The sequence below is a fragment of the Sander lucioperca genome, chromosome 12 (genome assembly GCF_008315115.2).
Source record: "Sander lucioperca isolate FBNREF2018 chromosome 12, SLUC_FBN_1.2, whole genome shotgun sequence".
Classification (NCBI taxonomy): domain Eukaryota; kingdom Metazoa; phylum Chordata; class Actinopteri; order Perciformes; family Percidae; genus Sander; species Sander lucioperca.
This window is the reverse complement of record NC_050184.1, coordinates 27,100,389-27,112,937: the sequence shown is the minus strand read 5'-3', so window position 1 is coordinate 27,112,937 and position 12,549 is coordinate 27,100,389. Positions and strand designations below refer to the sequence as shown.

Below are 12,549 nucleotides of genomic sequence, written 5' to 3'. Positions count from 1 at the left end.
GTGTGATGGGTGGAGACAGTGGGTGGAGAGAGGAATACTAAACCTCTGAGAGGGATGGCCTCAACTATTCTTTGTACATTTAGCTATTGTGCCATTCAAAGCACTTGGAAAACAAAATGTCACTGTAACTAAAGACATGTGAGACTGGATCTCATGTTTGTTTTTATTCAAACTTAAGAGTTGACTTTACCAACAGCGGACATTTGTGTCTCGTTTTACACATATCCATGTTACGTCTTTGAAAGTGTCCCTGCTGACATGTTGCATCAGTCTGTAGCCATATACAAAATGTTGTTTAAATGGCACAAAGCTATGAATTGCAGCATGTTTAATCACTTTACATCTCCTAAATGATCAACACTTGATGATTTGGGCCAGAATTCCTGCTTTATCGATTTCATTATGACTTGACTATATATTGCTTTATGGTATTTTCAAATCCTTGTAGTGTTGTTTTAATCTTGTAAATTAAATGATGTGCATCAGTTGTGATATTGATGGGAACCTTCAAATGTCAGATACAGCTGTGAGATGATTTAACTTTGGAGCAGACTTGTGAACATGTCTAAATTTACGAGAAAAGATATTTAACTGCGGGACATTTTGACTAGACATCCCTGGATTAGTGAGGGGAAATCTGTGTTTTGTATCATTCATATATATATACACTGTATAAGTTACAGTGTGATACTCTAAATGCTCAGTGCAAATTGTTGCTTAGTGCAAATTGTTCCTGATGTACGAGGAAATATGGTGTGTTGATGTTTGGGAGATATTTGTCTCATGAAAAAACAACTGCAGTGTCACAGTTAAATTCAGCTGCATCCATTACCGTTAGCACTAGAAACAGGCAGGTTTAATAATCTCCCTGAAGAGAAAACTATTTGTTTTTTTGATGAAGATGACATCCATTTCATGTTTTATTGCTCATTATATCAATCAATCAAATTGTATTTAAAGTGTAAAATCACCATTAAACATGGTCTTAGTGCATCAAGTACGGGATATGATAAAAACAAAATTCTTTGTTTGCATTGGAATCTTATATGTAAGAAGAAATGTTATTGTCTAAAAAATGTTTTCCAAGTGCAGCAGCATTAATAATGTCTTATATTAGTTCATTTGAGCTGGACACCAGAATGTTTGAGCACACATGTTCTCATATAACATTTATTAGAATAAATACATTATCTAGGCTATTTGCTGTATTTTTCTTATACAGTATGTATATATTTGAAGGAGTTTAAGCTTTTGCCCTTAGGATGTCATTTCAGGGTTAGGGAGGACTAAGAGACTCCATGTCTCCTTCATCCCATGTGCTATTGATATGCTTAGCAGCAAATAGCACTCTGGCTGCATTCCTTGCACTTCCCATGCACATCAGCACTATTGTACATGTATGCCTTGTATGAATTTCCATTTCCCTGCTCTAGCTCTGTGATTTAATGTGTTGATGTGTCATTGATGTTGACTTTTTGTATTATATATATGTGAACCCTGGCAGAAAAACAAAACAAATTGTACAAAATGAACTGTGGGTATCACTTAAAAAAAACACGGAATTAAAGTATATTCCCAAACTGGGGTCGGGGGACCATCATAGTCCTTCAGGATGTCCTGAGTAAAAATAATCAGTTTTATTTCACTACAATTTCAGTGTCATGGCAGGAATGATGAGGTTGACTGTTTGAGGTAGGACTAGCCTACATTACTTATTACTCAGAGTACAGACTACATCAGATTTTGTGGGGTGCCGAACATAGACAAAATGCTTATTTTTAGTTTCCAGTACACACTTGCCATTGTAGTGTGCCATCATTTGGTGGAAAGTAACTAAGCATGTTTACTCAAATACTGTACTTAAGTAGAATTTTTAGGTACTTGTGCATTATTGTTATTATTATTATTATTATTATTATTATTTCCATTTCATGCTTCTTTATACTTCTACTCCACTACATTTTGGAAGCCAATATTGTACTTTTTACTCCACTACATTTATATGACAGCTTTAGTTTCTAGTTACTTTGCAGATTTATACTATATATACAAAATATAAATCAAATAATAAATTATGATATCTTTATAAAGATTAAGCTACCCAGCAGTATATAAAGTATTTACAATTTTCTCCACTTTTGCCAGCTGCAACATTACTACGTCTCCCACCACTGGGTACACTCGTGTACATGCAGTCACGCGCAGCCTGAGTGTAAAACATAGGTGTGAAGTGTAAACTATATGGTTAACACTTTCAATAAGTCAGCATATGAAGTGGGCTGCGCGTGCGTGTTCTCCGCTTTCGTTTTTGACAAGCTTTTATGACCACAGACTGAAGCTGATTGGGTGGCTGTAGAAAAAGGAAGTAAAAAACATGTTGCGTTATTTTTCAGCAGATACCAGAGAAAACGCAGGTCGTTTGTCGACATAGTGACACATTCAACTACAAGGTAACCCTTTTACACTTGTCAGCACGATGATATAGACGAATCAACCGCGAGGAATACAGAAATGTAGGCTACATATTTCACTTAACAGATGTAACGAAGAGAATCATTTGGCCACACGCGCTTCCTGGTTTGTTGGAGTCTCTAGAAAGAAAAACAGTCAGTCACACGGATCAAACAACGCTGCAGACAGACAGAAATGGATCATGTACGACCGCAGGAAACAGAGCAAAACAAGGTGAGGAAAAAAACATTTCCTGGGAGTGAAGAGCTTCCCGTTGTCTCAAGTTCGTCATGTGCTCTGGTAACCCCCCTTTTCACCACAGTCTATCTACTTTTCCTCTCAGTGTTTCTTCTGATAAGGGCACCACTGAGAGACGCACGCACGCACACTGTAGAAATATACAATGGTGTTTATTTTCAAGAAACCATAATAATAATAATAATAATAATAATAATAATACATTATGTTACTACATTTTGACTCACAATATCCTCCATAATGACAGAAAGTGTGAGTTGGCTATTTTTGGAAATAGACCACTCCTCTCTGTTGCTATCTTGGATTTGTGTGTTACTCAGAGGTTACAACAGCCATATGTAAATTAGAGTTCAATCCCCAAGGGTTTTTGTGATACTACATCTATTATTAGTTTAACCTATAACATGTCAGAAAATAGTGGAAAATGTCCATCACAGTCTCCCAGAGTCCAAGGTGACCTCTTGCTTGTTTTGTCTGGGTAACAGTTTACTGTCACATAAGACAAAAAGAAAACTGTCACATTAGTGAAGCTGGAACACGGGGATGTGTGAAAATTATTAATTTGTCGTCAAAAAAAGTTGCCATTTATTTTTCTAATCACCTAATTGTGTCTGCTCTTGACAATAACCATACACTACCTGCACTGCAAAACCATATTAACTGTGATTTACATGGTGCTATTTCCTCAGGGCTCTGTGTTGCGGCACAGAGAACACAGCGATGACTCTGTCGACAAGAGGCCCACTGACAGCTCTGCGTCTCCCCCTAAGGTACATCCTGTTCTCAGATGTCCAGCACAAAATTACCCATTTAGACTGTATGATTGCTCTGCTCTCTTTTATAAAGCACCACAGTGTGATACATTGGTTTACCCATGTGGATACAGGATAATAAGAGGCTGATCAGAAGAGTGCGAAGTCCATCGAGACCAAGGGCATGGCTGTCCAATTCTTACAAACCAAAGTTTGGAGGGCCATTCTACAAACCTCGGTAAGACAGACTGGTCGAGAACAGGGAGCACTTTGCATTTTGTTTTCCTTGCAACAGTTGACTTTTTTGCTGAGTTACCTGAAAAATATTAATGACGACGTCGAGGGTGATTCTGGCTGTCCTAAAAGCTTTTTTTCCCATCTCAAATGATGCAGTTTTACTAAGGATGACCACTCATTCTACAAACCTGGCTTTGGCAACCAGAGGTACCACCACTTCAACCCACGGGGTTACTTCCACCGGAGAGATCATTTCCAGCCTAAACCTCACCACATCGCACTGAGGGAGAGGGAACGGGAGAAGGAGAAGGAGCGGTACGAGCAGAGAGAAAGTGCTGAGAGAACTTCACCTCCAAATCCAAACTGTAAGTTTGTGTTCTGTAAGTCTGTTGCAAAAGTCTGTGAAAACAAGGATTATACTTCATCTCGTTTGAACCTTTTAATGAAGAGACTTTGACAATATGTTCGCTATAGGACCAACATTTTTTTTTTATGGTTTGGACTATGCTCCTTAGTTTCAGTTGAAGGGAATATTAATGCTACAACATACAATAATATATAAATAACTTTTTGGGGAAGGCTTTTTCCTGTTAACATGACATCTCCCCCTGTGCACAAAGTGAGGTCCATAAAGAAATGGTTTTTCGATAGGGATGTGGAAGAACTTGATTGGCCTGCACAGAGCCCACCTTCAGTCCCATCAAACATCTTTTGGCTCCGTCCGCCCAACCTTACTAATGTTCAGTGACATCGGCTTGTAACAGCGAGGACCTAGTTCAAGATTTTTTTTATAGGCCTTATTAAACTTGAGTCACGTGCATAATCAATGCAAAGACACATACTTGTGAGCACACACAGTGTGACAACTGGGATTTTACAGGCTGGGTTATCACAGCATCCTTATGTGCAAGGGCATGAAATTAAATACATTTGTAAGAACCGCTGCTGTAAAAAATAAGCTTTTTGTGTTTGTTTTAAAGATGATGCTTCCCTGTAGTGTTGCGTAATGTGTGAGGCTACATGACTTTAGGACTAGATATGAGTTTGGGACTTTATAGACAATGAAAGTTCCAACCAGGCTATCACAGACTTTTAATGTAGTAAATTAAATTGTAAAGACTCTTGTAACCAAAAAAAAGTGTGGCGGCACAGACAATGGCATTAAAACTATTGGAATATTGCAAGAATGTTACAGCCTAATGATTTCTCCAATGAGCTGGAGGAACACATAGATAAGACAGGTTTCACAGCAGATAAATAATGAAATGAATGATGGCTGAATTCCATCTTTAATGTTATTAGTAACACCTGTGCTTTTCCTACTGTGACATGTCAAAATGTCTGCTGTGAAAAAGACCTATTGCTAAAAAACTGCATGAAGAAAAAAATACTGTGATATTATTAATATATCATAATAATAATAATAAATAAAATTATAATTTCGTCATAACTTTGGTTCATGACTATCAAAAGTAGTACATTTCACAGAACCCCACACCCCTGCCACAATAGCCTACCCTTTTACCTACAGTATCATACACACACACACACACACACACACACACACACACACACACACACACACTAACTAACAAATGCAACAGGAATTATGATAGATTTAAGAAGAGATGCTTTGTTCCAATTGCTTGTTAAGTAACCAAGTAAGTGCCATAAGTGCACTGACTGGACTGGCTTCACTAGTTTTTTCACTGATGCTTTTGTGGCTAAATGGTAGCAAATCCCCACAGCCAGGCTCCCAAATGTTGTGGAGAGCCTTTCCAGAAGAGTGGAGGTGCCAGGAAACCACCAGTGACTCCAGGAAGTGACTAGACTGGCCCAAGAAATAGTCTGGCACATAAACTCATGTATACTTGTTGTCTTTACTCTTTTAAAACGAACAAGCTACAGCTAGTGAATTAGTGAGATTTAGAGATGCCGATAGGTAGATTTTTAACATTTGACAAAGCCAGGCTAGCTGTTTCCCGTTTCTAGTCTTCATGCTAAGCTAAGCTAAACTTCATATTCACAGTACAGACAAGAGAGTCAATCTTCTGATCTAACTGATATTTCCCATAATGTAGAACTATTACTTTTAGTGCCCATGTTTTTGGAATGAGATGTTGATGTTTGGGTGTACACATACTTTTGGTCACATGGTGTTGGGCATATTTATGAGTTGCATGGAGTATATTTTCATACAAAGCACTGACTAATGCCTAAACAGAAGAACACACTCTCTCTCTCTCTCTCTCTCTCTCTCTCTCTCTCTCTCTCTCTCTCTCTCTCTCTCTCTCTCTCTCTCTCGCACACACACACACACACACACAGTGGTTAGACACAATAACAGAAGCACATATACACTTTAATATAGTTTAATACAACAAAAAACACAGCCTGAAACATTGTCATAGGGTTACATAAACAAATGACCCCCTGACACACTCCCAACAGAAACATTATAAACTGCAAAATCTTCATGTGATTGTTGCCACCTCCTGTACATGCATATACAGTATATTTAAAGAATGTACCTTACAAGCTATACAGTATCATCGTGCACTTTATTAATTGACCATTGGGTGGCAGTATAAGCAAGCAGAGAGAGACACACACACACACACACACACACACACACACACACACACACACACACACACACGCACACGCACACATGCACATTTTCATCGACACTTTGTATTGCAAATATTTGGAGGGTATTTTGCTCATCGTGGTATCTGGTGGTTGGTAGGTAGTCACACTCTGGTAGCAACAAACCAGTGTTACATAATGCTGACCACTAAAAAGCTTTTCCTGGACTCAATAGATGGATTATGTAGTGATGTGATGTAGAAGTCCGTGCATTAGTCATTATATGTCTCAGTATGTAAACTGTGTAATTTATTTACAGGTAGATTTATTAGATACTTGCGAATTACCTCATCATTTGTCAGTGGGAGTCTGGAAGTAAACAGGAGGGGTTTAAAATGTGTTACGATCATGTTTCTTTGGTTTAAACACAAACTGTGAATGTTTTTGTTGATCTTTTCCTGGTATAAAGCTGTACGTTGTGTTGTTTTTATTGAGTGAGCTGTTGGTACTGTATGTTTTTATCTTCTCTTGCACCCAGGCACTGTATCTGTGCGCACACTGCAGCACTGTGGAGGTGTGTGTTTGTATGAGTGTGGAACAGGTTTTTTGTGTGCCTGAGTGATGGTGCGATGATGGTGACTCATCGCTGATTTGTGTGAATAAGAGAGGGAGAGACTAGCCAGCAGTATATAATGAGCCATAACAAAACTATTGCTTCACATAAGATAACTGCAGTCCAGTATTACAAGGCAAAATTGCCAAATATTAGCAAATTCGGCTTAAAGATATATTGATTTTTAGATACCGATACTTGCAAAAAACACATTTTTCTAACAGGAAGCTGAAGAGACAGAGAGTTCTTAGAGGGCTTTAACCATCAATGGTGGTCTAAAGAGACCTGTAGATGCTGTAGGTACCTATAGGCATGGTCAATAGAAAAACAAGGCCATCTCTCTACTCTCTTGTTGTGTTATTGTGTTGACCGTGTGATTTGTATGTTTTCCAGCTACCAGACCTTTCTTACCCAGATCCACTTCCAGCAGAGACAAGGACATGCAGTACATCGTAAGTTCACTAGCAAAAAGACCTTCTCTGTTTTTCCCCTTCCGGTTTTCCATTTTGTTAAAAGATAGTGGTCCACCAATTCCTCAGAAATGACCAAATATACAATTTTTTCCTTCCAAAATATGGATGTGATATAGGGCAGCACAGTCTGAATGTTAGTATTGTGATATGATTTACAAGAGCTTTTGACAATTCTATCCTAATTAGCAAATAAAAACAATTTGAAGAGAAAAGTGATTGAGATGAAATGCTATTTTCTGTCCTGTGCAATAAACAACCTAATAAAACATGGCAAAAAATAAGGGCTGTAATTATTAATTATTTTCACTATCGATTAATCTGCTGATTTATTCAAGGCTAGTCTCCCAAGTTTAGTGTTATTGTTTGAAAAATTAGTAAATTATCTTTTTTCTGTTTATGGACTTATCAATTCATCCCCTAATTGTTTGAGTAATCTTATATATATTATATATCCATGTAGATGGTGTTTTTGTTTGTTCATAGACATGAGCTCATAGCAGAGAATGACTTGGCTATAATGCAAACAGCCCAGGTGCTGCATTTCTTGGCTGACCTAATCCCAGCGAGGAGCGGAGCCGCACACGATGAATCACTGCTGGTCACTGCTGCAGTGAAGTTAAAGTGAAGAGAGGAAGACAAATTCAAGAATGACTTGTTTTTAGATTTTCAATTTTCTAATCAGTGTTAACAAAATGTGAGCTGTTGACAACATCAGCTTACCTTAAGGTACAATTTGTGTTATTAACAGGTCTTTAAATACAAGGACTAACACTAGACAACTAAATCTTCTAAGCATGTTAGTCATTGTTTCCCTATGCTCTTCACATTACATGTACACATTTGATCCATTGTAAATTTAAAAGTAAACATTATAGCAGCTTTAATAAAGAGTTGTGAGTAATACATTTATGGCTACATACATTTGGTTATTCTGGAGGGGCAAGCCACAAACAACCTGAGCCCCAAATCATTAACAAATGATTTGTAATTAATATATTAATATAGCCAATTGCTGCAATTTATTATTATACTTTTCTTCATTTATTTATGACTTTTACTTTTGTTAATCAACACCCCTTTTGAAATGTACATGTTTTGCCATTGCATACATATGCAGAATAAATTCTGAATTAATATTTCACTCTCTGCAGTGTTACAAGTTGACGTAAGTCATCTTCTGGCCATTAGCAGCTCAGCCATCATCATGTTTTTGGCCAGCTGTCTCTGATTACCTCTGTTGCAGGTTTGTCAGAACGACAGGAACCAAAGCAGGGAGAGAGATCACAGGGGGACTAAAAGCAAAGAAAGAGAACGAAGCAGAGACCGGGAGCTCCCTTCAACTGCGAGCCAGACGGCGACACGAGACCGAGCCATCCAAAAGAAGAGGAGAGAGATAGATGAGGTAGAGGAGTGTCATTCCATAAACGCACACCTTGGGAAGTGTTAGAAACAGAGGAAGAGCACAGATAACAGAAGCTGGGATTAGAGAGTGAGTGACGGAGGAAAAGATCGCCGGGAGACGTGAGACAAGGAAAAAAAGATTTGTTTTCTGTCGTCGATTAACTTTGAAACGCTGAGCCTGAGGCAACTTCAGTGTCATTATTGTCTTCACTTTGCTGAGCTCGACATGGAAGGTCCTATTCATCGTTTAACATGATTGATGGTGTTTTAGTTTTCTAATTGGGCAAAAATGCAAAATGAAGCTGTTTACTTCAGATCACCTGTATCACAAGAGGCTCCGACACGTGCCTTAATGCTGTCTCCAATGTGACAGACATCACATGACGCACTGCTCATCGGTGGTGTTTGTGTGAGTGTGTGTTTCCACCCACTTGACGGGAAACATGGCCTCTTGCTTTTCATATCTCCATGGTTGCAGGATTATAGATGCATTGCGAGAAAAGGCACTCTGGCAACAGGTAGCTGGTGCAAAACATTTCCACAAAACTCAGCATACAGGCACACACAATACTAATGAACAGTTTGCATGTGAGCGTTTCCGTGGATTGGTAATCCATTCAGTGGTAATTGGAGATGTGTGACTACTCACTAGCTCATTTGTTGTGATCTTCTGTGCTTTTCTCTTCTGTTCGTCTATTCTCTTCACTCTTACTCTTCGCCTCTTAATCCCATTTGCCCTAAAACCACAGATGTGTGTGTCTTGCAGGTGTACCATCAGGAATGTGAAATGTTTGGCCTCGTGGCAAAGATGCTGATAGCAAAGGATCCGACCCTGGAGCGCCCCATCCAGTCCGCACTGCAGGAGAACCTAAGGGACATCGGCAAGCGTTGTGTGGAGGGCATGGAGAAATTTATAGAGGACTATGACTCCAGGGAGCTGTCTCACTAATCAGAGAAACAGTCTCCTAGCATTAATCCTACTGCTTTGTTGATAATTGTATTTCATGTGATTGAATGCTGCTTTTCTTCTTTCTTTGCCAGTAGAAGTAATACATTCGCACATTCTTGTATATGTAAAGGTAAACTTGACTGTGACTTGGACATGTGATACTGCTTCTAATTTTGAGAATTTAATGATTATGATAAAAATAAAACACTGGATCCATTGGTTTAAATGTCCTTATCAAAAAGTCAAAAATATTGATTCTAATTATAACTGATGTGCCTTTTTTTTTTTAGAACTTGCTTTTTAATTATTTAATTGTGTACAGCAAATTAAACGTGGTCAAAATGTGTTCAGTAATTTATTCATGGCTATATGGGCAAGACAAAATCAAGTCATAGCAGGAAATTCATTAATTCAATTACATTTTATTTATAGTGTCAAATCATAACAGAAGTTATCTCAGGACACTTTACAGATAGAGTAGGTCTAAACTACACTATACAGAGACAATTCCCTAGACAATTCCCAGCGGCAAGGAAAAACTTCCTTCAACAGGCAGAAACCTCGGACAGAACCTGGACCTTGGTGGGCGGCCATCTTAGCTACCGGTTGGGAGAGAAAGTGAGAGATACAGAAATATGACTAACTGAGTGTAATAGAATGACATGAACAGTGGCAATTATAGTAACATTGGAGATTATAGAACTATGGCTAATAATAATAGTAGTAGCAGTGCACAGTGTCGAGCAGGATCACGGCAGGAGCTGCAACTACGATCCATGTGCCACCCCAATCCAAGGAAATCTGCAAGGTGAGAAAGCACAAGGACTCCAGGGAAGAAGCTAAGTTAGTTGCATGTGTTAATGGGACATGAATGCACACAGATGGAGTGTTCCCCGGCAGTCTAAACCTAAAGCATAACTATGGCTGGTCCAAGGCAAACCAGAGCCTGCCTAACTATAAGCTTTATCAAAGGAGAGTTTTAAGCTTACCCCTATTTTCCACCAGGCGCAGTTCCATTCAAGTCGATGCTTGATATTCAACCACCCGCCTCACGGCGCGTTCCGGAAGCGTGCATGAGGCGGCTCTCTGCTCCGCTAAAGATACACGCTAGGTCTATTTTCACACAAGGTGCGGGGCGTTCAGAAAGCTGGGCAGGAAGTGAAACAGTGAGAGTATCCAGTCAATTGACCAAAATACACACCCCAATATCGTATATGTCTTCTCTACAACACCACGGACAACAAGAGATTCATCTTGGAGGTGAAAAAAAACATAATAGACATCACAAATCCTTTTTATCAGGACAACGCCAGAAAAGAGAAGGCATGGAGTTTAATTACAGGAGTGCTTGGAGTGAAAGGTAGATACTAGCTTAATAAATGTGATTGTTCTGTAAAGTGCTTCTAGAGACATTACACTTTTTGCAAGTCAGGCAGGCAAGACGCTCTGCTTCTGAGACACTCCTGGTGTGGTATGGCGTGTGGTGGAGGACAACATTTTTTGAAAAATTGGGGTCACTCCTAAATGTCTGGACGGTGTCTCCCTCCCGAACCAAAACTAGGAGCCAGAGGAGAGGTTCCAGAGGAGAGGAGCCTGATAGCTGAAGGCTCTGGCTCCCATTCTCTTTGGAGACACAAGTAACTCTGCATTCTGGGAGCACAGTGTTCTAGTGGGGCAATAGGGTACTATATGCTCTTTAAGATATGATGGTGCCTGACCATTAGGCGCTTTGTAGGTCAGGAGAAGATTCAATTCTGGATTTTACAGGAAGCCAATGCAGAGATGCTAATACAGGAGAAATATGATCTCTTTTCCTAGTTCTTGTAAGTACACACGCTGCAGCATTTTGGATCAACTGAAGAGTCTTAAGAGACTTATTTGAACAACCTGATATAAGGAATTACAATTGTCCAGCCTTGAAGTAACAAATGCATGACTAGTTTTTCTGCATTGTTTTGAGGAAGGATGTGCCTAATATTTGCAATATTACGCAGGTGAAAGGCAGTCCTTGAAGTTTGTTTTATGTGGGCTTTAAGAGATAAATCGTGATCAAAAATAACTCTGAGATTTCTTACAGTGGGGCTGGAGGCCAGGGCAACGTCATCCAGAGTAGCTATAGATAATGAGCTTCAGAGGTGTTTAGAGCCAAGTACAATAACTTCTAACATCAGGAAATTGTAGGTCACCCAGGTTTTTATGTCCTTATGAAGTTTAGCTAATTGATTGGTTTCATCAGGCTTGAGATATATATATATATATATATATATATATATATATATATATATATATATATATATATATATATATATATATATATATATATTTGGGTATCATCTGCATAACAGTGAAAGTTAATAGTATTTCCTAACAATATTGCCTAGAGGAAGCATATTTTAATGCGTCAGTAGGTAAGTAGGCCACACGTTTAGTCTTTAAGTATTCGTAAATGAAGAAGTCTTTCTTTGATGTTCGACCTAAAGCCCGACAGATACGTCAGCATGGCCGATATTGCCTCATCATTAAAAACGATATCTGCGTAAATGTCAGCCGATAAAAAATTGCAGCACAGAAATACCAAAGATATTTTTTAGGTTATTCAGGAACACACCAGACGGACAACTTTATTTTTCAATGTACAATCTTCTGCTCTGTACATATCTTGGTCACAATTATTAAAGTGGCAATTGAAGGTCAGTTTACCAGGCATTGAGAGTTTAATAAAATATGCTATCCAGTTGCATTATGGGAATTGTAGGACATTGTGTTTTTCACAACAACTATTGGATGGATTGCCATGAAATTTGGTAGATATCGATAGTAACTAGA

The 12,549-nt window shown here is 38.7% G+C and overlaps 1 protein-coding gene across 1 annotated transcript; it reads left to right on the top strand.

The window, feature by feature from the left end:
• Window positions 1-2,310: 2,310 nt before the first annotated feature.
• Window positions 2,311-9,990, top strand: LOC116062144 (serine/arginine repetitive matrix protein 5). The gene is made up of 8 exons (XM_031316709.2): window positions 2,311-2,450; window positions 2,539-2,685; window positions 3,399-3,479; window positions 3,596-3,699; window positions 3,855-4,063; window positions 7,294-7,352; window positions 8,617-8,775; window positions 9,541-9,990. Exons 2-8 carry the CDS (start codon window positions 2,647-2,649, stop codon window positions 9,721-9,723), a joined length of 834 nt encoding a protein of 277 aa, XP_031172569.1. The 5' UTR covers window positions 2,311-2,450; window positions 2,539-2,646; the 3' UTR covers window positions 9,724-9,990.
• Window positions 9,991-12,549: the final 2,559 nt, after the last annotated feature.